This window comes from Chrysemys picta, chromosome 16 (assembly GCF_011386835.1).
Source record: "Chrysemys picta bellii isolate R12L10 chromosome 16, ASM1138683v2, whole genome shotgun sequence".
Classification (NCBI taxonomy): Eukaryota; Metazoa; Chordata; order Testudines; family Emydidae; genus Chrysemys; species Chrysemys picta.
In genome coordinates this window covers 7,249,648-7,277,023 of record NC_088806.1, presented here as the reverse complement: position 1 = coordinate 7,277,023, position 27,376 = coordinate 7,249,648, and the positions used below count along the sequence as shown (strand labels likewise).

The window sequence follows — 27,376 nt, the reverse complement described above, 5'->3', positions numbered from 1 at the left end:
CATCAAGCATTAATACTCATGATTTACATCACTTATTTAAATTATTCTAATATATGACTGCAGCCCAACTGCTGAGATACTGCATAGCAACCTAATTGCTAAAGCCCGCCCAAACTTTGTTCATTTAGAATCCTGTGGTGTATTGCACCTGTTTGTGGTTTCTTCTTAGACTCTTAAAATGAGGGTGCAAAATATCTGACTTGGGAGTCTCTCCTTAGGCCTCTTCAGGTAAATCCTAGACTTCTGCATAACTACTCCCACAGAGCCTCAACCTAATATAAGGCCCTTAACTGTAGCAAGCTCAGGCTATGTCTACCCTACCATGGTCAGTCGAACTAAGCTACACAACTCCAGATACGTGAATAATGTAGCTGGAGTCATTGTACCTTAGGTCAAATTACCGCAGGGTCTTCTTACCTTACTCTTCTTGTCAGGGGTTGAGTACAGGGGTTGACTGGAGAGCGATCTGCAGTCGATTTTGCGGGTCTATACTAGACCCGTTACATCAACCACTGGATCGATCTCAGAGCTTTGATCCCGGCTGTAGTGTAGTGCCTGCCCTTAATAACCCATTTATTTATGTTCACCTCCTTGCCCCTCCATGCATGTTCCAAGCTAATAAGAAATACTCTGATCATGACATTTTACCTCTAGCGAATATAAAATTGCCCACAAGACATGTGACTAGGTCATAGATCATAAAATCAGGTCGGGGTCAACAGGAGTGAGAGTTTGGAGAGAGTCTTGTCCCCCCTCTCCCCATCCGCAGCAGCCACAAGCTGTCTTACCTCCAGGCTCCTTGGATCTTCGAGCCTGTTCCTCCTGAGGTTGCGTGGCCCAGTTCTTGTTTCTTACTTTCTCCTTTTCTGGAAGAATTAGAGGCTGTTGCTCCTGAATTTTAGTGTTTAATTCCCCAGCCTTCTCCACACACTGGGGGAGTTTCATTTTCCCTCCCATTACACCTGAGTCACTAGATTTCCTAATTCCCCAAAATGTGCTTTTGCGATGTCACAGTCCTGGGGTAGTTAAACCTTTGACCTGCCACCATGGTCTGCTCAAGGAATGGCCTCTCAGGTATCAGGCCTCTAGCCAGCCCCTCTCTACATGCCTCTCCTTTTTGACCAAGGTTTGACGATTGCAGCTTGTCCTCCACTGTGTTCACTGGACTAATGTCCAGTTCCTGTGCTTTGCTTTCTCTCCAAGGGCTGTGAGCAGTGTGTGTGTGTAATAGAGCTAGGAATTTTGGTGATACTTGTATGATGCCAATATGCACCTCAGTTTCCCTCTGTGATTGGTATTTCTATGATTATAAAGATCAGGAGAGATCAGGTGTTTTGTCACCTAGCTGTCATGGGGTGATATGAATGGGTCATTAAGGACTGGCTGGGACCAACGTACATCAATGGAATACCCAACAGAGACAAGGGAATAATTCTCACCTGTCCATGGGAGGATCTCAGCTTTGCTGAGTGAAGTATACTTGAACTCGTTGTGTTTTTGGGAGCAGGAAGAACTGGGCTCGCAGATGCAGGGAGCTCTACCGGAGCAAAGACAAATGGACAGGCACAGTGAAAGAAAACCAAGCCATTTTCTACAGCAGCATGGCTCAAGAGCATTGGCCAGTATGTACTATATTGTCTTCTTTGCTTCCCTGTCCTAATCTAAGGACTTTCCAATGATGTGTTTCAGTTGACTAATAAACCCTGCTATGTTTTAAAAGTCTGCCCAGTGTCACAGCAAAAACTTGCTCTGTGCATTGAATGAGGAACAGTCTATGAACAGGAGTGTCGTTCATCTGGACCTGCTGGCAGAGCTCACAGGTTGAAATAGGAGTGTTGAAGCCAGAGGCTCAATCTCAGGTGTTGAAGCTACTCGGCCTATCCTTGTGGAAGAGTGGGACCCCTTGGGGGTCTAGCACGCTCAAGGGGCACCTCCCAAGGATTAAAAGCCAGGGCATTGCACAGATCCTATGGATCCGTGCCAGTGTGCCTTATGGGGAAAACATATAAAATAAGAAAAGGATCTAAATGTGTATTTACCATCACCCCCTCATCAGTCCTCATGGGAATACCTCATCAGTTACAAAGGCCTGGACTACACTAGGAGTTTATCTCGAATTTAGCAGCGTTAAACCGAATTAACCCTGCACCCGTCCACACAACGAAGCCCTTTACTTCGATATAAAGGGCTCTTAATATCGATAACTGTACTCCTCCCCGACAAGGGGAGTAGCGCTGAAATCAGTATTGCCATTTTGAATTAAGGTTAGTGTGGCCGCAATTCGACGGTATTGGCCTCTGGGAGCTATCCCATAGTGCACCATTGTGACATCTCTGGACAGCAATCTGAACTCGGATGCACTGACCAGGTAGACAGGAAAAGCCCCACAAACTTTTGAATTACAGTTCCTGTTTGCCGAGCGTGCAGAGCATAAGAACATAAGAAAGGCCGTACCGGGTCAGACCAAAGGTCCATCTAGCACAGTATCCTGTCTACCGACAGTGGCCAATGCCAGGTGCCCCAGAGGGAGTGAACCTAACAGGCAATGATCAAGTGATCTCTCTCCTGCCATCCATCTCCATCCTCTGACAGATAGAGGCTAGGGACACCATTCCTTACCCATCCTGGCTAATAGCCATTAATGGACTGAACCACCATGAATTTATCCAGTTCTCTTTTAAACTCTGTTATAGTCCTAGCCTTCACAACCTTCTCAGGTGAGGAGTTCCACAAGTTGACTGTGCACTGCATGAAGAAGAACTTCCTTTTATTTGTTTTAAACCTGCTGCCTATTAATTTCATTTGATGACCCCTAGTTCTTGTATTATGGGAATAAGTAAATAACTTTTCCTTATCCACTTTCTCCACATCACTCATGATTTTATATACCTCTATCATATCCCCCCTTAGTCTCCTCTTTTCCAAGCTGAAGAGTCCTAGCCTCTTTAATCTCTCCTCATATGGGACCCGTTCCAAACCCTTAATCATTTTAGTTGCCCTTTTCTGAACCTTTTCTAGTACCAGTATATCTTTTTTGAGATGAGGAGACCACATCTGTACGCAGTATTCGAGATGAGGGCGTACCATCGATTTATATAAGGGCAGTAATATATTCTCAGTCTTATTCTCTAACCCCTTTTTAATTCATAGATTCATAGATTATAGGACTGGAAGGGACCTCGAGAGGTCATCGAGTCCGGTCCCCTGCCCGCATGGCAGGACCAAATACTGTCTAGACCATCCCTGATAGACATTTATCTAACCTACTCTTAAATATCTCCAGAGACGGAGATTCCACAACCTCCCTAGGCAATTTGTTCCAGTGTTTAACCACCCTGACAGTTAGGAACTTTTTCCTAATGTCCAACCTAGACCTCCTTTGCTGCAGTTTAAACCCATTGTTTCTGGTTCTATCCTTAGAGGCTAAGGTGAACAAGTTCTCTCCCTCCTCCTTATGACACCCTTTTAGATACCTGAAAACTGCTATCATGTCCCCTCTCAGTCTTCTCTTTTCCAAACTAAACAAACCCAGTTCTTTCAGCCTTCCTTCATAGGTCATGTTCTCAAGACCTTTAATCATTCTTGTTGCTCTTCTTTGGACCCTTTCCAATTTCTCCACATCTTTTTTAAAATGCGGCGTCCAGAACTGGACACAATACTCCAGCTGAGGCCTACCCAGAGCAGAGTAGAGCGGAAGAATGACTTCTCGTGTCTTGCTCACAACACACCTGTTAATGCATCCCAGAATCATGTTTGCTTTTTTTGCAACAGCATCACACTGTTGACTCATATTTAGCTTGTGGTCCACTATAACCCCCAGATCCCTTTCTGCCGTACTCCTTCCTAGACAGTCTTTTCCCATTCTGTATGTGTGAAATTGATTTTTCCTTCCTAAGTGGAGCACTTTGCATTCGTCTTTGTTAAACTTCATCCTGTATAACTCAGACCATTTCTCCAATTTGTCCAGATCATTTTGAATTATGACCCTGTCCTCCAAAGTAGTTGCAATCCCTCCCAGTTTGGTATCATCCGCAAACTTAATAAGCGTACTTTCTATGCCAATATCTAAGTCGTTGATGAAGATATTGAACAGAGCCGGTCCCAAAACAGACCCCTGCGGTACCCTACTTGTTACGCCTTTCCAGCAGGATTGGGAACCATTAATAACAACTCTCTGAGTACAGTTATCCAGCCAGTTATGCACCCACCTTATAGTAGCCCCATCTAATTTGTATTTGCCTAGTTTATCGATAAGAATATCATGCGAGACCGTATCAAATGCCTTACTAAAGTCTAGGTATACCACATCCACTGCTTCACCCTTATCCACAAGGCTCGTTATCCTATCAAAGAAAGCTATCAGATTGGTTTGACATGATTTGTTCTTCACAAATCCATGCTGGCTGTTCCCTATCACCTTACCACCTTCCAAGTGTTTGCAGATGATTTCCTTAATTACTTGCTCCATTATCTTCCCTGGCACAGAAGTTAAACTAACTGGTCTGTAGTTACCTGGGTTGTTTTTATTTCCCTTTTTATAGATGGGCACTATATTTGCCCTTTTCCAGTCTTCTGGAATCTCTCCCATCTCCCATGACTTTCCAAAGATAATAGCTAGAGGCTCAGATACCTCCTCTATTAGCTCCTTGAGTATTCTCGGATGCATTTCATCAGGCCCGGGTGACTTGCAGGCATCTAACTTTTCTAAGTGATTTTTAACTTGTTCTTTTTTAATTTTATCCGCTAAACCTACCCCCTTCCCATTAGTATTCACTATGTTAGGCATTCCTTCAGACTTCTCGGTGAAGACCGAAACAAAGAAGTCATTAAGCATCTCTGCCATTTCCAAGTTTCCTGTTACTGTTTCTCCCTCTTCACTAAGCAGTGGGCCTACCCTGTCTTTGGTCTTCCTCTTGCTTCTAATGTATTGATAAAAAGTCTTCTTGTTTCCTTTTATTCCCGTAGCTAGTTTGAGCTCATTTTGTGCCTTTGCCTTTCTAATCTTGCCCCTGCATTCCTGTGTTGTTTGCCTATATTCATCCTTTGTAATCTGTCCTAGTTTCCATTTTCTATATGACTCCTTTTTATTTTTTAGATCGTGCAAGATCTCGTGGTTAAGCCAAGGTGGTCTTTTGCCACATTTTCTATCTTTCCTAACCAGCGGAATAGCTTGCTTTTGGGCCCTTAATAGTGTCCCTTTGAAAAACTGCCAACTCTCCTCAGTTGTTTTTCCCCTCAGTCTTGATTCCCATGGGACCTTACCTATCAGCTCTCTGAGCTTCCCAAAATCTGCCTTCCTGAAATCCATTGTCTCTATTTTGCTGTTCTCCCTTCTACCCTTCCTTAGAATTGCAAACTCTATGATTTCATGATCACTTTCACCCAGGCTGCCTTCTACTTTCACATTCTCAACGAGTTCCTCCCTATTTGTTAAAATCAAGTCTAGAACAGCTTCCCCCCTAGTAGCTTTTTCAACCTTCTGAAATAAAAAGTTGTCTCCAATGCAGTCCAAGAATTTGTTGGATAGTCTGTGCCCCGCTGTGTTATTTTCCCAACATATATCCGGATAGTTGAAGTCCCCCATCACCACCAAATCTTGGGCTTTGGATGATTTTGTTAGTTGCTTGAAATAAGCCTCATCCACCTCTTCCACCTGGTTAGGTGGCCTGTAGTAGACTCCTAGCATGACATCTCCCTTGTTTTTTGCCCCTTTAAGCCTAACCCAGAGACTCTCAACACTTCCGTCTCCTATGTCCATCTCTACCTCAGTCCAAGTGTGTACATTTTTAATATATAAGGCAACACCTCCTCCCTTTTTCCCCTGTCTATCCTTCCTGAGCAAGCTGTACCCATCCACACCAACATTCCAATCATGTGTATTATCCCACCAAGTTTCAGTGATGCCAACAATGTCATAGTTGTATTTATTTATTAGCACTTCCAGTTCTTCCTGCTTATTCCCCATACTTCTCGCATTTGTATATAGGCATCTAAGATACTGGTTTGATCTTTCCTCCCAGTTTTGTCCTGACTCTCCTTTCTCTCTGCCAATATAGCCCACACTCCCTCTTGTTTCCGACCCATCTCCCCGGTCTCCATGTTCCCCACTTACCTGTGGGCTTTGCTCACCTGTCCCCGTCGAACCTAGTTTAAAGCCCTCCTCACTAGGTTAGCCAGTCTGTGTCCGAATAGGGTCTTTCCTCTCCTCGAAAGGTGAACGCCATCCCTGCCTAGCAGTCCTTCCTCGAATAGCATCCCGTGGTCTAGGAAGCCAAAGCCCTCCTGGCGACACCATCTTCGCAGCCAGGCATTCACCTCCATGGTGCATCTGTCTCTGCCCGGGCCCCTACCTTTGACAGGAAGAATCGAAGAGAATACCACCTGCGCTCCAAACTCCTTCACCCGTACTCCCAGAGCCCTGTAGTCACTCTTGATCTGCTCGGTGTCACACCACGCAGTATCATTTGTGCCCACATGGATGAGTAGCATGGGGTAGTAGTCAGAGGGCTGGATAATCCTCGACAATGCCTCTGTAACGTGTCGGATACGGGCCCCCGGCAGGCAGCATACCTCCCGAGATGAAATGTCAGGGCGACAGATGGGCGCCTCCGTCCCCCTCAGCAGAGAGTCTCCGACCACCACTACCCTACGTTTCCTATTCGCAGTGGTGGCAGCAGACTCTCCAGCCTTAGGGGTACGAGGCTTCTCCTCCTTTACTGTAGGGAGTGATTCCTTCTTTCCTGTATCAAGAAGAGCATAACGGTTACCTGTAACCACGGCAGGAGGGTTCGGAGTAAGGGTGGAGCACTGCCTGCTGCCAGAAGTAACCAGCTGCCAGTGTCCACCCTGAGCCATCTCCTCCTCCACCAGTGGTGTATCAGCAGTCCTGTGTACTGGGACAGCTACCTCAGCTGTCTCCACATGGACACTGTCGAGGAATTGCTCATGGATACGGATGCTCCTCAACCTAGCCACCTCCTCCTGTAGCTCTCCCACCTGCTGCCTGAGAGATTCCACCAGCAGGCACCTCTCACATTGGATGGTCCCCCCAGCCTGGATATCAGTAAGTGGAAATTGCAAGTTACAGTCTTTGCAAAACCACACCAGGATCTGGGTAGAGGCATCCATGCTTAGGCACTCTGTCTGGCTACAGGCACAGGTGGAGGAGACAGTAGCAGTGCTGGCACAGGTGTTGCGGGTCTTCCTAACCATCGTAAGCCTCCCTCTGTCGAACTCCCGTCTGCAGCCCCCTGTCAGCTGAAAGGGTTGTTTAAGCAAAAAGTTATGAATGTAGTTGCTTTATAGGTATTAAGGGGAATCAAGAGAAGACGGATGGAACTGGCAAGGGACCCTCGCCCCCTTCCTGCTCCCCTTCCAAACTCCCTTGCGAAACTCCCTGTTAGCAGCCCCTGGTCGCTTGTGCGCTGCTTTATAAAGCCCTGGCCTGTATGAATGCCCCGCCCACTGATGAAGGCTCAGCCACTTACCAGAGGCTTCTAGCTTTCAAACCTTCCAACTGCCAGCCACAGCACACGGTCCTTCAAACAACCAAAACAAACAAACAGACTGACAAACACAAGCTCAGCACACAGCAAGTAACCCTCAAACACAAACAAACACACACTACAGACAGTCACTTACCCCAAAAGGGTGCTGTATTGCTCCTCCTTCACCTGGAGAACTTCCTTGCGAAACTCCCTCTCTGATTCCTAAGATCCTGTTTGCTTTTTTGACCGCCTCTGCACACTGCGTGGACATTTTCAGAGAACTATCCACGATGACTCCAAGATCTTTTTCGTGACTTGTTGTAGCTAAATTAGCCCCCATCATATTGTATGTATAGTTGGGGTTATTTTTTCCAATGTGCATTACTTTACATTTATCCACATGAAATTTCATTTGCCATTTTGTTGCCCAATCACTTAGTTTTGTGAGATCTTTTTGAAGTTCTTCACAGTCTGCTTTGGACTTAACTATCTTTAGCAGTTTAGTATCATCTGCAAACTTTGCCACCTCACTGTTTACGCCTTTCTCCAGATCATTTATGAATAAGTTGGATAGGATCGGTCCGAGGACTGACCCTTGGGGAACACCACTAGGTACCCCTCTCCATTCTGAGAATTTACCATTTATTCCTACCCTTTGTTCCCTCTCTTTTAACCAGTTCTCAATCCATGAAAGGACCTTCCCTTTTATCCCATGTCAGCTGAATTTACATAAGAGCCTTTGGTGAGGGACCTTGTCAAAGGCTTTCTGGAAATCTAAGTATAGTATGTCCACTGGATCTCCCTGGTCCACATGTTTGTTGACCCCTTCAAAGAACTCTTAATAGATTAGTAAGACATGATTTCCCTTTACAGAAACCATGTTGACTATTGCTCAACAGTTTATGTTTTTCTATGTGTCGGACAATTTTATTCTTAACTATTGTTTCGACTAATTTGCCCGGTACAGACGTTAGACATACCAGTCTGTAATTGCTGGGATCACCTCTAGAGCCCTTTTTAAATATTGGCGTTACATTAGCTAACTTCCAGTCATTGGGTACAGAAGCCGATTTAAAGGACAGGTTACAAACCTTAGTTAACAGTTCTGCAACTTCACATTTGAATTCTTTCAGAACTCTTGGGTGAATGCCCTCTGGTCCCGGTGACTTGTTAATGTTAAGTTTATCAATTAATTCCAAAACCTCCTCTCGTGACACTTCAATCCGTGACGGTTCCTCAGATTTGTCACCTACAAAAGCCAGCTCAGGTTTGGGAATCTCCCTAACAGCCTCAGCCGTGAAGACTGAAGCAAAGAATCCATTTAGTTTCTCCACAATGACTTTATCGTCTTTAAGCGCTCCTTTTGTATCTCGATCATCAAGGAGCCCCATTGGTTGTTTAGCAGGCTTCCTGCTTCTGATGTACTTAAAAAACATTTTGTTATTACCTTTGGAGTTTTGGGCTAGCCGTTCTTCAAACTCCTCTTCAGCTTTTCTTATTACATTCTTGCACTTAATTTGGCAGCGTTTATGCTCCTTTCTATTTGTCTCACTAGCATTTGACTTCCACCTTTTAAAGGAAGTCTTTTTATCTCTCACTGCTTCTTTTACATGGTTGTTAAGTCACGGTGGCTCTCTTTTAGTTCTTTTACTGTGTTTCTTAATTTGGGGTATACATTGAAGTTGGGCCTCTATTATGGTGTCTTTAAAAAGTGCCCATGCAGCTTGCAGGGATTTCACTTTAGTCACTGTACCTTTTAACTTCTGTTTAACTAACCCCCTCATTTTTGCATAGTTCCCCCTTTTGAAATTAAATGCCACAATGTTGGGCTGTTGAGATGGTCTTCCCACCACAGGGATGTTGAACGCTATTGTATTATGGTCACTGTTTCCAAGCGGTCCTGCTATAGTTACCTCTTGGACCAGCTCCTGCACTTCACTCAGGACTAAATCTAGAGTTGCCTCTCCCCTTGTGGGTTCCCGTACCAGCTGCTCCATGAAGCAGTCATTTAAAGTATCGAGAAATTTTATCTCTGCATTTCATCCTGAAGTGAAATGTTCCCAGTCAATATGGGGATAATTGAAATCCCCCACTATTATTGAGTTCTTAATTTTGATAGCCTCTCTAATTTCCCTTAGCATTTCATCATCACTATCACCGTCCTGGTCAGGTGGTTGATAATAGATCCCTAATGTTATATTCTTATTAGAGCACGCTTGACCATGCAGAGCTCATCAGCACAGGTAACCATGCAGTCCGGGAATCGAAAAAGAGCAGCAGCATGGACTGTACAGGAGGTACTGGATCTGATCACTATATGGGGAGAGGTTTCCGTGCTAGCAGAACTACGTTCCAAAATACAAAATGCCAAAACATTTGAAAAAATCTCCAAGGGCGTGATGGAGAGAGGCCACAATTGGGACTCACTACGGTGCCGCGTGAAAGTTAAGGACCTCAGACAAGCCTATCAAAAAAACAAAGGAGGCAAACGGTCGCTCGGGTCAGAGCCGCAGACATGCCGCTTCTACGCTGAGCTGAATGCAATTCTAGGGGGGGCCGCCACCACTACCCCACCTCTGACTGTGGATTCTGAGGCGTGGGTAATCTCAGCCATGCCTGAGGATTCTGCAGGCGGGGAAGAGGAGGAGGAGGAGGAGGATGACAACGAGCTAGCGGAGAGCACACAGCACTCGGTTCTCCCCAACAGCTAGGATCTTTTTCTCAGCCTGACTGAAGTACCCTCCCAACCTCCAGACAATGAGGCCATGGAAGGGACCTCCGGTGAGTGTACCTTTGTAAATATAAAACATGGTTTAAAAGCAAGCATTTTTTAATGATTACTTTGCCCTGAGGACTTGGGATGCATTCGCAGCCAGTACAGCTACTGGAAAAGTCTATTAACGTGTCTGGGGATGGAGCGAAAATCCTCCAGGGACATCTCCATGAAGCTCTCCTGGAGGTACTCCAGAAGCCTTTCCACAAGGTTTCTGGGCAGTGCAGCCTTATTCCGTCCTCCATGGTAGGACACTTGACCACGCCATGCTAGTAGCAAGTAATCTGGTATCATTCTATGACAAAGCCTGGCAGCGTATGGTCCCGGTGTTTGCTGGCATTCAAGCAACATCCGTTCTTTATCTCGCTGTGTTATCCTCAGGAGAGTGATATCGTTCATGGTAACCTGGTTGAAATACGGGAATTTAATTAAGGGGACAGAGGTGGCCATTCCTACTGGGCTGTTGGCCTGTGGCTGAAAAGAAATCCTTCCCTGCAGTTAGCCAAACGGGGGGTGGGGGGATCATTGGGACTGAGCTTTTTGCGTTTGGCTAGCAGGGATCTTCCCTGATACCAGCCACGCAGTGTGGGGAGGGATAAAGCGATCATCCGAGAGAATTGGATGCGGGGGGTTAGTTTGGTTTCTGCAGGGATCTTCCCTGATTCCAGCCACGCGGTGGGGGGAGGGATAAAGCGATCATCCCAGAGAATTCGATGGGGGTGGGTTAGTTTGGTTTCTGCTGCTGCACGTTAACAGGAAAACTGCAGCACTCTACGGGCTTTGCTTGGTATGTGGGAAAGGAGAGCGCTGCTTGTAGGAAAGCTGCAGAAACCAAAAGACAATGGCTTAGCATGGCCGCATGCAAGCCGAATTCTGTTGCCCGGACCTGCGTCTGTGCTCTCTAACACCAAAGTCACAGACGCTCAATATTAAGAGGCAAAATGCGACCTTGCACAGAAATCACATGTGCTATGTAATGTGAATAGTGTTGGTCACCGTGAAAGAGTATAAGCATTGTTCTGTAAAATGTATCTTTTTACAAAATTCTCTCCTTTTTTCCCTCCCTCCTGCAGCTGCAAATTTTTCAAGCCTCCCTCCTCCGTCCCGAAGGCTATCTCAGATATGGTGGCGAAAAAAAAGGAGCAAGACTAAATGTTCTTGGAAATCTTGGAATCCACTTGCAATGAAAGAGCTCATCGGAATGAGTAGAAGGACACGGTTTCAAAGTACAGGAAAGATGCCAGTGAATGTGAGACCATGAGGGACACTCGAGATGAGAGGTGGCAGGCTGCAATGCTGGGGCTGCTGAGTGATCAAACGGACATGCTCCGGCGTCTGGTGGAGCTTCAGGAACGGCAGCAAGAGCACAGAGTGCTGCTGCAGCCACTGTATAACCTCCCTCCCCCCTCACCATGTTCCATAGCCTCCTCACCCAGACATGTAAGAACGCGGGGGGTGGGGGGGAGGCTCCGTGCACCCTCCCACTCCACCCCAGTGGACAGCCCAACCAAACGGCTGTCATTATATTGAATTTTTTTAGTGGCCTTTTCCTTCCCGCCTATCCTTCTCCCAAACCCCACCCAGACTACCTTGTCAGTTCTCTCCCTCTTTTTATAATCAATTAATAAAGAATAAATTATTTTTAAATGATAGTGAATTTATTTCCTTTGAAAGCATGCTGGGATCGAAGGGGGAGGGTGGGTTGCTTACAGAGAACGAGTCAATAAAGGGGGCGGGTTTTCATCAAGGAGAAACAAACACAACTTTCACACGGTAGCTTGGCCAGTCATGAAACTGGTTTTCAAAGCTTCTCTGATGCGCAGCACTTCTGGTGTGCTCTTCTAATCGCCCTGCTCTCTGGCTGTGGGTAATCAGCAGCCAGGCGATTTGCCTCAGCCTCCCACCCCGCTATAAAGGTCTCCCCCTTACTCTCACAGAGATTGTGGAGCACACAGCAAGCAGCAATAACAATGGGAATATTGGTTTGGCTGAGGTCTGACCGAGTCAGTGAAGTGCGCCAGCGACCTTTTAAATGTCCAAATGCACATTCTACCACCATTCTGCACTTGCTCAGCCTGTAGTTGAACAGGTCCTGACTGCTGCCCAGGCTGCCTTCATGAGCCATGGCATTAAGGGGTAGGCTGGGTCCCCAAGAATAACTGTTGGCATTTCAACATCCGCAACTGTTATTTTCTGGTCTGAGAAGTAAGTCCCTTGCTGCATCCGTTTAAACAGATTAGTGTTCCTGAAGATGCGAGCATCATGAACCCTTCCCGCCAGCCCACGTTGATGTTGGTGAAACATCCCTTGTGATCCACCAGTGCTTGCAGCACCATTGAAAAGTACCCTTTGCGGTTTATGTACTGGCTGCCCTGGTGCTCTGGTGCCAAGATAGGGATATGGGTTCCATCTATCACCCCACCACAGTTAGGGAATCCCATTGCAGCAAAGCCATCCACTATGACCTGCACGTTTCCCAGAGTCACTACCTTTCGTAGCAGCAGCTCAGTGATTGCTTTCGCTACTTGCATCACAGCAGCCCCCACAGTAGATTTACCCACTCCAAATTGATTCCTGACTGACTGGTAGCTGTCTGGTGTTGCAAACTTCCACAGGGCTATCGCCACTCACTTCTCAACTGTGAGGGCTGCTCTCATGTTGGTATTCTGGCGCTTCGGGGCAGGAGAAAGCAAGTCACAAAGTTCCATGAAAGTGCCATTACGCATGCGAAAGTTTCACAGCCACTGGGAATCGTCCCACATCTGCAACACTATGCGGTCCCACCAGTCTGTGATTTTTTCCCGGGCCCAGAATCGGCATTCCACGGCTATAACCTGCCCCATTAACAGCATCTCCAAAGCGCTGGGGCCTGTGGTTTGATGGAATTCCATGTCCATGTCCTCATCACTCTCATCTCCACGCTGCCATAGCCTACTCCTTGTCTCCTGGTTTTGCAGGTTCTGGTTCAGCATAAACTGCATGATAATGCGTGAGGTGTTTACAATGTTCATGACTGTTGTCTTGAGCTGAGCGGGCTCCATGCTTGCCGTGGTATGGCATCTGCACTGTTCACCCAGGAAAAAGGCGCAAAATGGTTGTCTGCCATTGCTTTCCCAGAGGGAGGGGGAGGATGTACCCAGAACCACTCGCGACAATGTTTTTGGCCCCATCAGGCATTGGGATCTCAACCCAGAATTCCAATGGGCGGAGGAGACTGCGGTAACTATGGGATACACACAGTGCAATGCTCTGGAAATCGATGCTACCCCGGTACATGGACGCACACCGCCGAATTAATGTGCTTAGTGTGGCCGCATACATTCGACTTTATACAATCTGTTGCCAAAAATCTAATTCTTTAAATTCGGATTAAATGCATAGTGTAGACATACCCAAAGTGTATTAAAACCTTCTTTAAAGGCTTACCTCTTGGTTATCAGGTCATGTCAATTTTGGTAGAGGGCTTTCCCTTCACCGTCCCACTTCCCTGGTTCTTGTCACACAGACAGCAAGCAGCAAAACACTAGTAGTCTGAAGCGCAGATAATGCAATGTTTATTGGGGTTAATTTCCAAGCAAGCATATTCTGAAGCCCTTCACACCAGTCAGGCTTATCTCGATACACTGATATAATCTGAATATCTATATTCTAACAGTGGGTTCTACCCCTTCCCCCATTCTGTGTCTGTCTTGTCTATTTAGACTGTAAATTCTTCAGGGCATGGGCCATCTACTATTCTCTGTTGTACTTTGCCTAGCACAATGGGACCCACTGTTAGTAGGTCCTTAGGCACTAAGGTAATAAATATGATTTATAATAATAATAATAACTCTCCTGCCACTTTGAGCCAAGGAAGCTGATCTTGGGATGTTACTGCTGTCACGGAGTATTGGGGGACTCAGGGCCCTGCACCCCCGGCTTCCTGCGATTCACCATGACTCTCAGCCAGCCAGTAAAGCAGAAGGTTTATTTGGATGACAGGAATACAGTCCAAGACAGGTCTTGCAGGCACAGACAACAGGGCCCCCCTCAGTTAGGTCCATCTTGGGGTCCCAGGGCATCCCAGCCCCCCTTTGGAGGTCAGAGCAATCTCTCCCTCCCAGCCATTTCACCAGCCAGCTTCCAAGACTCTGCCTTCAGCGACCCCTCCCACAGCCTTTGTTCAGTTTCCCGGGCCAAGGTGTCACCTGGCCTCCAACCCCTTCCTGGGTTCTCATGTTACACGCTCAGGTATTCTCCTTCGGGCAGTCTACCATCCCCCGATGCAGACTATCCTAGCCACACTCCCCTGTCAGCATTCACAGACCACACTAAGAACAGTCCCAGTTCGTCACAACTGCTTAACAATGAGCTGGGGTTAAAACCATGGAATATTCTTCGTGACAAGAATCCCACAAATTCCACTGACCTCCCTTCTTTTCTTTGCCTGGAATAGGGTTTCCAGTTTCCAAACCTGATGTGATCTCGCAGCTGGAACGAGGGGAAGAGCCATGGGTCCCAGACCTCCAGGGCTCTGAGAAAGAAGTGCTCCCGAGAGCTGTCTGCACAGGTGAGGAATTGGTTAAACCAACTCAACAACTGTTTGGGAATGCAGGAAACATTTGCGATGCCCTACAAAGGCCCTGTGAACTCTCCCAAGTTCAGGATTGTTCCCTGCAGATGTGGAATCATTATGGCAGATGTCACTCATGGCTTCCCTCCTATTCTGACTGATAACTGGCAGCATGTCCCTCCCCAATCTCACTTTCTCCTGAGTTTTCTAGTGAGATGCGGACCCAGAACTGATCCCTTCCTCTCTCCTCTGAGGAAGAGTTTGGGGAAAATCAGCTCCTGATAGGTTTGATCTCTCCGACACATATTTTGGTTTGTTCATCTCTTTTTCCATTCCTCTCTCTGAGATTTCCTTTCTTTCCGGTGCAGGGAGTGACCTATGTCTGGATTCTCTCTGTCTCCCACAATGTGATGGGATGGTGAGTGAGAATGAGGAGAAGAAATCCCATCAGGAAGATGCTGAGCAAGTAGAACCACATGGGACGTTATCAGGAAGATCCAAAGGGAATGTTTCCAGGAGTTCTGCACTCCCAGAAAAAGCAAAAGCCTGTGAGACTCAGCAGAGGCCAGAGGAAAACTTCAGTAGCCACTCAGACCTTATTACACGCGACAGAATCAACTTGGAAGAGATACGTTACACATGCCATGAGTGTGGGAAAAGCTTCAATGGGAGCTCAGACCTTTTCACACATCAGAGAATCCACAGAGGAGAGAGACCCTACATGTGCTCTGAGTGTGGGAAAAGCTTCAGTCGGAGCTCTGCCCTTATCACACATTGGAGAACCCACACTGGAGAGAAACCCTACACGTGCTCTGAGTGTGGGAAAAGCTTCAATCGAAGCTCTGCCCTTATTACACATAGGAGAATCCACACGGGTGAGAAACCTTATGGATGCTCTGAGTGTGGGAAATGCTTCAATCGGAGCTCACACCTTACCACACATCAGACGATCCACACGGGTGAGAAACCTTATGGATGCTCTGAGTGTGGGAAAAACTTCATTGATAGTTCAACCCTCATCTCACATCAGCGAATCCACACAGGAGAGAAGCCCTACACATGCTCTGAGTGTGGGAAAAGCTTTAGTCGGCACTCACACCTTATCACACATCGTAGAATCCACACAGGAGAGACGCCCTACACATGCTCTGAGTGTGGGAAAAGCTTTAATCAGCACTCACACCTTATCACACATCGTAGAATCCACACAGGAGAGAGAGCCTACACGTGCTCTGAGTGCAGGAAAAGCTTCAATCGAAGCTCTGCCCTTATCACACATTGGAGAATCCACACGGGTGAGAAACCTTATGGATGCTCTGAGTGTGGGAAATGCTTCAATCGGAGCTCACACCTTATCACACATCAAACAATCCACACGGGTGAGAAACCTTATGGATGCTCTGAGTGTGGGAAACGTTTCATTGATAGTTCAACCCTCATCTCACATCAGCGAATCCACACAGGAGAGATGCCCTACACATGCTCTGAATGTGGGAAAAGCTTTAATCAGAGCTCTGCCCTTATCACACATAGGAGAATCCACACAGGTGAGAAACCTTATGGATGCTCCGAGTGTGGGAAACGCTTCAATCGGAGCTCACACCTTATCACACATAGAAGAATCCACACGGGGGAGAAACCTTATGGATGCTCTGAGTGTGGGAAACGCTTCACTGGTAGTTCAGCCCTCATCTCACATCAGCGAATCCACACAGGAGAGAAACCCTATACATGCTCTGAGTGTGGGAAAGGTTTTAGTCGGCACTCACACCTTATCAGACATCATAGAATCCACACAAAAGAGAAATCCTACATGTGCTCTGAGTGCGGGAAATGCTTCAATCGGAGCTCACAGCTTATCACACATCAGAGAATCCACACAGGAGAGATGCCCTATACATGCTCTGAATGTGGGAAAAGCTTTAATCAGAGCGGAAATCTTACATCACATCGAAGAATCCACACAGGAGAGACACCGTACACATGCTCTGAGTGTGGGAGACACTTCAATCAGAGCTCAAACCTTATTAGACATCAGAAAATCCACATGAGAGAGAACTGTAATAAATGCCTTGACTAGGGCTGGCCAAAGATTTTTTTTTTTTTAAATCACATTTGCTAATTCCCACGGAGTGATCTTTGCACTATCTTCACTGTGATCTCTCAGCTCCCCCAGATGAGTTGCCTGCTTCTGCCTTTTGCAGCTCACCCTTCTTTGGGGTCAATCCTGTGATCTTTTCTATCAATTCCTTTCCTTTTGAGTCGTAGGTGTTTGTGTCATGGAATCATAGAATATTAGGGTTGGAAGAGACCTCAGTAGGTCATCTTGTCCAATCCCCTGCTCAAAGCAGGACCAACGCTAATTAAATCATTCCAGCCAAGGCTTTGGCAAGCCAGGCCTTAAAAACCGCTAAGGATGGAGATTCCACCACATCCGAAGGTAACCCATTCCAGTGCTTCACCACCCTCCTAGCAAAATAGTGTTTCCTAATATCCAACCTAGATCTCCCCCACTGCAACTTGAGATGATTGCCTCTTGTTCTGTCATCTGCCACCACTGAGAACAGCCAAGCTCCATCCTCTTTGGAACCCCCCTTCAGATAGTTGAAGGCTGCTATCAAATCCCCCCTCACTGTTGTCTTCTACAGACTAAATAACCCCAGTTCCCTCAGCCTCTCCTCATAAGTCATGTGCCCCAGATCTCTAATCATTTTCATTGCCCTCCGCTGGACTCTCTCCAATTTGTCCACATCCCTTCTGTAGTGGGGGGGACTAAAACTGGATGCAATACTCCAGGTGTGGCCTCACCAGCACCAAATAGAGGGGAATAATCACTTCCCTCATTCTGCTGGCAATGCTCCTACTAATACAGCCCGATATGCCATTGGCCTTCTTGGCAACGAGGGCACACTGCTGACTCTCGTCCACTGTAATCCCCAGGTTCTTTTCTGCAGAACTACGGCTTAGCCAATCGGTCCCCAGCCTGTAGCGGTGCATGGGATTCTTCCTTCCTAAGTGCAGGACTCTGCACTTGTCCTTGTTGAACCTCCTTAGATTTCTTTTGGCCCAATCCTCTAATTTATCTAGGTCACTCTGGACCCTATCCCTACCCTCCCGCATATCTACCTCTTCCCCCAGTTTAGTTTCATTCGCAAACTGAGGGTGCAATCCATCCGATCATCCAAATCATTAATGAAGATGTTGAACAAAACCAGCCCCAGGACAGACCACTGAGGCACTTCGCTTGATACTAGCTGCCAACTAGACACCGAACTGTTGATCGCTCCCCGTTGAGCCTGACAATGTAGCCAGATTTCTTTCCACCTTATAGTCCATTCATCCAGCTCATACTTTTTTAACTTGCTGGCAAGAATACTGTAGGAGACCATATCAAAAGCTTTACTAAAGTCAAGGTGTATCACGTCCACCACTTTCCCCATATCCACAGAGCCAGTTATCTCATCATATAAGATTTTGCAATATTTTGGTGTGTCATTGATACCAATGAAAAAGAAATTAAACATGAAGTTATTGGTTAAAGAGTAAGATGCTAATGATGTGATAACCTGAATTATATTGGAAAACTGAAGGATATATTGTTTTTTTTTCTTTTTGTTATTAATATAGGCAATGGTGGTTAATACTGAAAAGCTTATTTGGGGTCATTTATCCCCCTTGGACAGAGGAGCTTGGGGTGGGGAAATATGTGAGAAAAGTAATGGATCTGAGAATACAAGCGCCACAGAGAATTTAATTATTTGTATTTCAAATGGAATTCATTTGAATAAGTGCTAAAGTAAATGTCTGTAAAGAGGAAAACAACTTAAGGACACAATTTGTGTAACCTTTTTCCCTAGTTAGATTTTAAGGATCGTGGAGTTCCCACTCTCTCTTGTTTGCAAAGGAAAGATGTGAGATGTGTCATGAGATACACACACTTATTAATAAGAATTGTGATGGATGCATGATGCAGTGAGTATCTTTGGGGTTCACACATCCACGATTAATGTGGTTTGCAACAAGAGCTATTTTAGGAAAACTGCTGAGTTAAAGGAGACTTTTCCAAACTGATGTTAGCCGAAAGTCTACCTCATTCCAACAGGACTGGTGTTAGTACTTGTTAGTAAAAATAATACCTTTACTTCTTTCTATATATATGATTCATATATATGTTTACTATTCTTTAGAATCTTTATCTTCCACAAAGAGTATGTCTGAATTCTAAGGCCCAGAACACAGGTCTTGACCAATGTGTACCCTATTCAGGAATTTATTCATTATGCTGTATTTAATAACTCTAGGGTGCCTTCATGTCTGTAAAACTCTTTATATTCTTGGAAACCATCTCCTTAACATCAGTGACAGGGTAGGCCTGTATTCTCTGCCTAATAAACCCTGCTGGGGAGAGTGCTGAGCCAGTTACCCCATCACTTGGTTCCTTGACCAGCTCCAACTCCTACCACACAAGTCCAAAAACTGAAAGAGCTGCAGAGTTCCAACCCCTTCTCATTGTAGTACTTTTCCTTTTTCTGTTTTTTCTCTTTCCTTTGCATTAGCGGGGAGATGTCCTGACCTTTCTATAATATTAGAGTGTGGTTCAGTGTATTCCCCTGTGTTGATCACCCACAAAATCCACAAAGGAAGGCATCAGATAGACTAGTTGCCCTAATCTTTGTAGCCCTAAAACTCTCCCCAATGACATCGCTGAGTGTGTGCGTTTCATTCTGTGCAAGCACACCAATAAATTAAGTTGTCAGCTATAGTCAGAACTGTTAGACTTCTGCTCATGAAAGCCTCAGTAAGGGCTGTGTTTGTGGAAAGAGAAGGATTAACCACACAAGAATTCAGTCAAAGGAGGAAGCTTTAATTAGCTTTGAGATTGTAGTTTAAAGACAAACAAACCTTTGGTTTCCGTATTGAAATATATAACGAGCTCAATGTGGATGGCACAGCGTGGGTGAAGTTCTCTGAGGTTTTCAACTAACTGGACAGCCGCCTCCTTGGCTTCCTGTTTTAGGATTTATAAGGGTTGATGATCCGTTGTATTAATTTGATCATTTGATATGGTGATAACATGATTCCTATGCAATAGCATTGTTAATGCATTGATTTACTGATTTTGACCTTAACATGCTAACAGTGCATTCACCCCCATAGTTAGTTTAGTCATGTATACAATAGTTTAGTCTTAGTGATGTGTGTACTTGATTCTGTTTTTTTCATTTTAATAAAATGTATAAAGGGAATCCGGAGCTATTTCTTTCAATAAGCAATAGCTGTTCATTTCCTGGTTTTCAAAAGTTTGAATTTTGCTGACATTGAGGTTCTGAAAGGAATAACATCTCACCAGGCAAACTTCAGTAGGCATTAACCAAGTTTTTTGCCTTTTAATTAATAGAAGCAAGGGAGGTCCTGGCTGCCAACTAGCTATTAACCAGCTATGAAGACCAACTCCAGGGCTAGATAGATGGAAAGAAAACAATGAAAATGCCCATTAGAAAAGACTCCTTTAAAACAAATACATCTCTCCTACCTGCACGGCTAATGGTGGGAAGAAGCAAAAGAAAGTGACTGAATGCCATTCTCTAAGGGAAAGGTTTCACACCTCCATCTTGGGTGTCTTTGTTGTAAAGGTGAAGAGGAAGAAAAGTCAATTGAATTCACAGGAAGAAGATAGCAGATTTCTTCCCCTTTCCAGGCCCCAGAGAGTGAACGTTGTTTTCCTTCTAGCTCTTTGCTTTATTAACTCCTCCCCCTTGGTCTGAATTTCTTCTAGTAATAAACTCTAGTTTTGCTGCCTTCAGTAGCTCAACGTGTGTAGGCTTTGATGAGTAAGGGCCATTTCATTTCCCATTCAACCTGCCTCACATACACATGAGACCTCATTCCCTCACCCTGTGCCCTGCCCATGTGTGTGTCTATTCGCACCCCATTCATTCTTCCACTCTCCATTTGCACAGATTCCCTTCCCAGGGAGGAGGGTTTAGTGCCCAGATCTATGGTTAACACGTTGTCAAGGTGTCACTTAAATTTCAAAAACCCTAGTAGATCCTGGCAGCCCCCAGCTCTTCCTGCTCCCTCTCTCCCTTGGCAGTTCAGCTGGGCTGCAAAACCTCCCCAGTCAGTTTGACATCACAAAGAGACTGTTGGTTTCCCAGGTAACCAGATAACTAGGCAATGAAACCCTCTCTGCAGGGGTCTGGCTGCAGGGGCCTGGTCTGAGCCTGGCATGAGTGGATCTACACTACACACTAAGCGTGGGATCCAACTCAGGTTTGCGCCCAAGCCTCAAGTCTGTGCAGACACAAATCAGTCTGACTTTGGTCAGCAGGCACTCAGGACCCAGGTCCTAGGACACAGCTAGGGAGGATGGTCAGATCCTGAGCCCAGTCCGTCATTGGACAGTGGGGACGCAGATCAAGTGGCAGATCCAAGTCAGAATGGCTGCGTAGTGCAGTGTGGGCATGTAACACAACCCTCCCACCCCCCTCAGTCCTCGATGGTGGATCAGGCAGAAGAGGATCATTGGATCCCAATGGCTGTGAAAGCAGGTGAAGGCTGCAGCGAGTTGGGATCTCCAGTCATCTCAGACTTTCCCTGCCGCTGAGCCCCAGACCTCCTGCTTGTCATGATCGTGTGGTTGCTGCTGGAGCACCAGCTGCCCCACGTTTAAAGAAAACACTTGCAGGCTTCTACTATGCCCTGAAGGCATGTCTCAAGAAAACTGATGTAGACATCCCAAATAGGAGGGTGATCAGATGTCCCGATTTTATGGGGACAGACCTGATATTTGGGCTTTGTCTTATATAGGCACCTATTACCACCCACCCACTGTCCTGATTTGTCACACTTGCTATCTGGTCACCTAATTGCAAGCTGGGAGGAGCAAGCAACCAACTGACCTCAATGGTGCCACATCCTCCATCAGGCAGTGCCTGCTTTGAGGAGAAGCATCTTCCCCTCCAAGCGGAAAAGAGAGAGAGAAAAGGAAGGAAAAAGAAGAACTTTCTCCCAGCAGGCAGCTGACCTGCCAGGAAATCTCTGTACCTACTGCAGGCAGATCTGTGGTCCCAGGCTTGGACTCCTGAGTCATCTCAGGATCCACATGTAAATCCATGCTGGAGATCATCCTCGAATTGAGGGATCGGCGCCGGTGAGTGACATGTCACACAACTGTGACACCTGGGTCAATCACAGGTAAGCCCAGGTTCACAATGCAGTGGGGCTAGTTAAATATGGGCTTGGAAACAACCAAGCACAGGTCACACAGACCTTTGAGAGACATGTCACCTTGAACCCTGCTGATTTTCCTCTTCTTGATAGGTTTCTTAGAACCACTAAGAGCTGTAGGTTTGTCACAGGACAAACAGCCCTTGTTTGTCTCTGAGATAATCTAGTCTGGGGCTGGCTGGATGAGGAAAGAGAAGGGCAGAAAGATTATTGTGGAAGAGAGGATGAGTCAGAAGCTCATTGCACATCCAGCACTGACCAATTGCACTGCTGATTCTTCTCGTGAGACAAAGGCCGCCTTCTCAGACTCAGCAAATTAAATCTAGAAAGGGGATGGACATTTTTATATGGCATTTACTCTAGATTTTAAGAAAGGAAAATTCAACAAATAAAAGTTCCATTCTGATCAGTTGTAGTGACCAGTCAGTGTGTGATCAGCAAAGCGGGGCCTTTAGATCCACCATACAGATGTCTGCCATGTCAATAGAGTAGCAGCCATAGTAGGTTGTTATCCTGTATGTAGACTGGCCATTGGTTTGGGGATGGGGGAATGAGACACACACACACTTCCAGGGAATTTCACAGCTATTTGCTATCAGCTGGGGAATGTAGAAAATGCACTATCCAACCACGGCAGTATCCCTATGCATCTCCAATAATTCCCATCATCCCCCCCACTCCCACACATGCTCCTAACTTCCTTCCACCCTCAGTGGCTCCTGGCTCTGTCTCCTCCCTGCTCCTCACCCTTTGCATTGGGAGCAGGCTGGTTACTCCATCTATTCCACCCTGTTTGTTGCCAGAATTGGGATCCTGGAGAGACACACTCCCTGCTCTCCTTGCTGGTGCTTGGTACCACACCAAACCCTGGTTTCCTCTCCATGGCTGCAGAGTAGAGGGAGCACTGTGGGATGGGATGAGAGTTAAGGAGGGTGGTGGAAGGCAGACAGCTTGCAGAGGAGGAATTCTCTCTTTCTCTACTTTCTGTTCTTTCCTTTCCCTCCCAGGATGGTGGCTTGTATTTCAGATGAGACTGTTACTGAGAATGCAGGAGGGAGAGCAGAAAGAGCCTGTGAGCTCAGGGGAACCTGCTCCCATCCTGAATTCCATCCCAGCTGGGTTCTGCTAGATGGGAGGGACCCAGAGCTCTGTTTGCAGCTGGAGCTTGAGCATTTACACTGCAATTAAATAGCCTGAGCCCTGTGAGCCCGAGTCAGCTGGCACAGGCCAGCAATGTGGTTTTCAATTGCAATGTAGACATGCCCTCAGCCCCTGTGCAGGGCTGTACCTGTAGCTCTAGTCCTGAAGGGATGGTGCCACTGTGTGGCCAATTTATCCATTCCAGGCTGGGGTGCTTTTCCAGGGAAACACATTTTCTCTGTAGGGAGCCAGTAGCAGAAAAACCTGTTTCTGGCTGTCTGAGCTACAGCGTTAGACCTCGTGGATACTCTCTCTTGTTCATCTGCAGCCTCTTCCTGTCCCTTTCCCCCATCTGGCCCTGGTACCTTGTCTTGCCTTGGTTCCTACTTCTGTTCTCTTGGGTCAAATCCGCCAGCTCTGGCAGAGTTCTGGGGGATTTGGGGGAAAGGTGGGTTTTTTTATTGTTGTTTGTTTGTTTGGTGGAGGATCACAGTGATGGTTGTTGAGTCACACCAGGATGTGTTTTGTGAATCTTCTTCCAGCCAAGCAATGCACTGGAAGGGCCCCTGCTTGAAATTCAGCCATTGAGTTCCTGCCCTTTGAGCTGGGGCTGGTGTTATTTTATAACCAGCAACAGAGGGAGTGTGTCCCTGACACTTTCCCCAGGGTCTGCCTCCCAGCACTTTATTCACGGCAGGTTGGAATCTTACTCTAGCACCAGGATGACAATGTCCCTGGTTTAGTCGCACACTGCAATCCGATTGAACAGCAGGAAGGAAAAGCCTGGGCTTTAGTATATTTCTAAAACACTGCATGTGTTTGGACACCTTTAAGTTCTCTGTGTGTCAGGGTAACACCCACCTCTGCATGTGGCTTGAATGAACAAACAATAACGTAGCAGAGCAGGGCACTGGAAGGAAAACTAGATGAAAGGAACTTTTGTGCAGTAGTTCGGTCTCTGTGCCGGGATAATATAGCGAATTCCATAACTGTGCACGGGGGTAATAAACCTTAACCCCTTATTTTGCCTTTAGCCAAGCTCCTGGGCATAAAATCCACTGTTCTTAATGGGGGAAGGAGTCAGCAATTATTAAATTAAAATATCTTCAGGGAAGTAGCTGCAAGTGGTCCCCAAAGGTTTCTTTGTGTTCACATCGGTACAGGAATGAGGCATAAAGCAGAAATGCAGGGGAGGGGCTCTGAATTTATATCAGTTTTAGAGAGAAATGCGTTCAAACACAGTGAGACTCGATGTATGGAAGAAATAACAAGTGATCCCCAGCTCCTTCCCCCAAGCCTCAGGTGGGGATTAGCTGCCAACAGCTGTGGCTGCTGCTCTGAGGGGAGCGGTATAAGCTGTCTGCCTGTGAATGCAGCCCACCAGCTGGCTCTCCTGGGGCAGAGGGTGAGTTGCTGGGCAGGGATGCTGCACCGGCTGGGGTCTGAAATATGAACAGGGGTCTAAGGAACCGGCCTCCAGTGGGGGTCGAGGATGCTGAGGCAGTGGAATCTCAGCATCATAGTCATGAAGAGTCAAAGCTGCTTGGGGGTGAGGATGGGGGGCAATGGCCCAACTGGATTTTTTGCACATCGCTTTAACTACTTGCCCACAACAACCTGGCAGGCCCCAGCTTTCTCTCTGCACTACAAAAACAACAAAGAGTCTGGTGGCACCTTAAAGACTAACAGATTTATTTGGGCATAAGCTTTCGTGAGTAAAAACCTCACTTCTTCGGATGCATCTATGCATCCGAAGAAGTGAGGTTTTTACTCACGAAAGCTTATGCCCAAATAAATCTGTTAGTCTTTAAGGTGCCACCAGACTCTTTGTTGTTTTTGTAGATACAGACTAACACGGCTACCCCCTGATACTTCTCTGCACTACGATCATGTGCTCTGTGGAAAGGGGCTTCTAGGAATCGGTAGTTCCAGAGTCAAAAAGGAGAAGGAAAAGTTAATGCCTTAGAAAACTCTGTGTATGTGTGTGTTAGATGGATGGGAGGGTGTCTAGAAACCACTCTGGTATAGTCTCTTTGTCTCCGTGCATATATGACCCTCCTACAGCAGGGAAACTGCCAGGGGTGTACTAGAAGAGGCAGGGATATCTGCTGCCCAGAGACCTGTCCTGACAGCTTTCTCAGCACCAAACAAATCAACTCCCCCTGCCACTGAACAAATACACCTGGGACTAAGAGCAGCACTGGGGGGGTTTCTTTTTGCCACTTTTGCTGGAGTGGGCAGGCGTCCTGGAGGCCTTTCTGGAAAAGAATTGGGAACTGAGTTGGGAAAACCAGTTTGAAAACAACAATCTCAGGTTTACACTCATTTATTTATAATATTAAATAATCCTTCTATTTGAGTGTCACAATCAATACAATTGCTTCAGCCTGATAGTTTCTCAAAGGGAAAATTTAACTTCTTCCTTGAGTGATTGTTCATGTCTGTTCCACAAAAGGTGTGCGTGCTCGCCATGTGCACCAGTGTTGGAATTTTTTCCCCTAGCAGTACCCGTAGGGGAGCACCCCAGTGACCCCTGGAGTGGCACCTCCATGGCACAGTATAAGGGGCGCTGCACGCTCCCCCCACCCTCAGTTCCTTCTTGCCGCCAGTGAAGGTGCTTTGGAACTGCTCTGCTCCAGCTTTGCTACAGCTCATCCCCAGAATGCTTGTTCGTTCAGTGTATGGTACCTGTAGTTAGTAGTTGATTATTTAAGCTTAGTTTAGTTAGTGCGCCCGGGCCGCGGCATGCCCCACGCCCCAGGTTTTAAGTCGTGCGACACTTGTAGGTGACTGATGCCAGTGAGTGATCCTCACACAGACTGTTTACGCTGTTTGGGGAAAACCCATCTCAGCAATCACTGCAAGATTTGCAAGTTGTCTAAGCCTCGGACAAAGAGAGAGAGAGACATTAGGTTCCGGGCCACCCTGATGGAGTCGGCATTGACCTCAACTCCGGCTGCCGCTCCGAGTCGGCACCGGGTACCACAGTGTCGGTACACAGCAACCCACCAGCTCCATGTACCAGTTGGCACCTCTCCCCATCCACAGGACACACCAAGAAAGCTAAGAAGAGGCCTTCTTTGTCACGGCACCAGAACAAGACTGGGGGAGAGGCTAGACCCATGCTGGGCAGTCCTCGGTCCCCATTGGCCTCTCAGACTCCAACTCAGGTTGAGCGGAGTAGCTCAGCCCATTCAGAGCAGCCTTCCCCAGATGTCCGTATGCCCTCCACGCCAGAGGCCCTGCAAGCGGCTCAAGACTTTATGGCCATGACGGTACCAGTAGGGTTACAATACATCCGGTTTTTCCCGGACATGTCTGGCTTTTCGGCAATCAAACCCCCGTCCGGGGGGAATTGCCAAAAAGCCGAACATGTCCGGGAAAATGCCGGCCGGGCACTTCCCCTCCCGCGGTGGCTCTGCTCCTCCCCTGACTCTTTGGCAAGGTTTAAGAGCCAAGCTGCCTGAGTGCTATGGGCTTCAGGCAGCCCCCTTGCCTCCGGACCCCAGCCGCCGGCCGGGCACTTCCCCTCCCGGGCTCCGGCAGCGCAGGGTCCAGAAGCATGGGGGCTGCCCGAAGCCGGTAGCGCTCGGGCAGCTCGGCTCTTAAACAGAGCTGAAGAGTCAGGGGAGGAGCAGAGCCTCTGGCCGCGGTGGCTCTGCTCCTCCCCTGACTCTTCGGCTCTGTTTAAGAGCCGAGCGCTACCGGCTTCGGGCAGCCCCCATGCCTCTGGATCCTGCGCCCCCGGCTGGGCGCTTCCCCTCCCGGCTCCAGCTGCGCTGGGGAAGCGCCGGCCGGGGGCGCAGGGTCTGGGGGCTGCCCAGCAAACCGTGAAGCTGGTAGCGCTCGGGCAGCCCTTTCTGCATGGCTGGGAGTGGGAGGGAGATGGGGGCGGAGTTAGGGCGGGGTTGGGGCAGGGCAGGGGGTGGGAAATGGGCGGGGCCAGGGCCCCGTGGAGGCTCCTCTTTTTTTATTTGTTAAATATGGTAACCCTAGGTACCAGGAGCACTGCCAATGTTGGCCCCGCAGTCCAGAGGCAAGCTGCCACTGGGATCTCCGCAGTCGCCCCTGACTCAGTACTGGTCTGGTTGAGGGAATGTTCCTGATGCTGTTTGCCGCTTAGCAACCATCCCGTGCATAGTCCACGCAGGTCGGCGTTGACCCCCACCAGGTTGTTTGGCTGGGTTCTGTCTG

The 27,376-nt window shown here is 47.2% G+C and overlaps 1 protein-coding gene across 5 annotated transcripts in view; it reads left to right on the top strand.

The window, feature by feature from the left end:
• Positions 1–20,058, top strand: part of LOC122172870 (zinc finger protein OZF-like) — a 50,201-nt gene extending 30,143 nt beyond the window's left edge. For 4 of the 5 annotated variants that reach the window (XM_065569666.1, XM_065569663.1, XM_065569667.1 and 1 more), the window contains 2 exons: positions 14,696–14,809; positions 15,181–20,058. In XM_065569666.1, coding sequence (XP_065425738.1) covers positions 14,696–14,809; positions 15,181–16,892 — 1,826 coding nt within the window. In that variant the 3' untranslated portion in view covers positions 16,893–20,058. Of the gene's footprint in view, positions 1–1,507; positions 1,623–14,695; positions 14,810–15,180 lie in introns of all 5 variants that reach the window. The other variant, XM_065569665.1, reaches the window with a different exon arrangement.
• Positions 20,059–27,376: the final 7,318 nt, after the last annotated feature.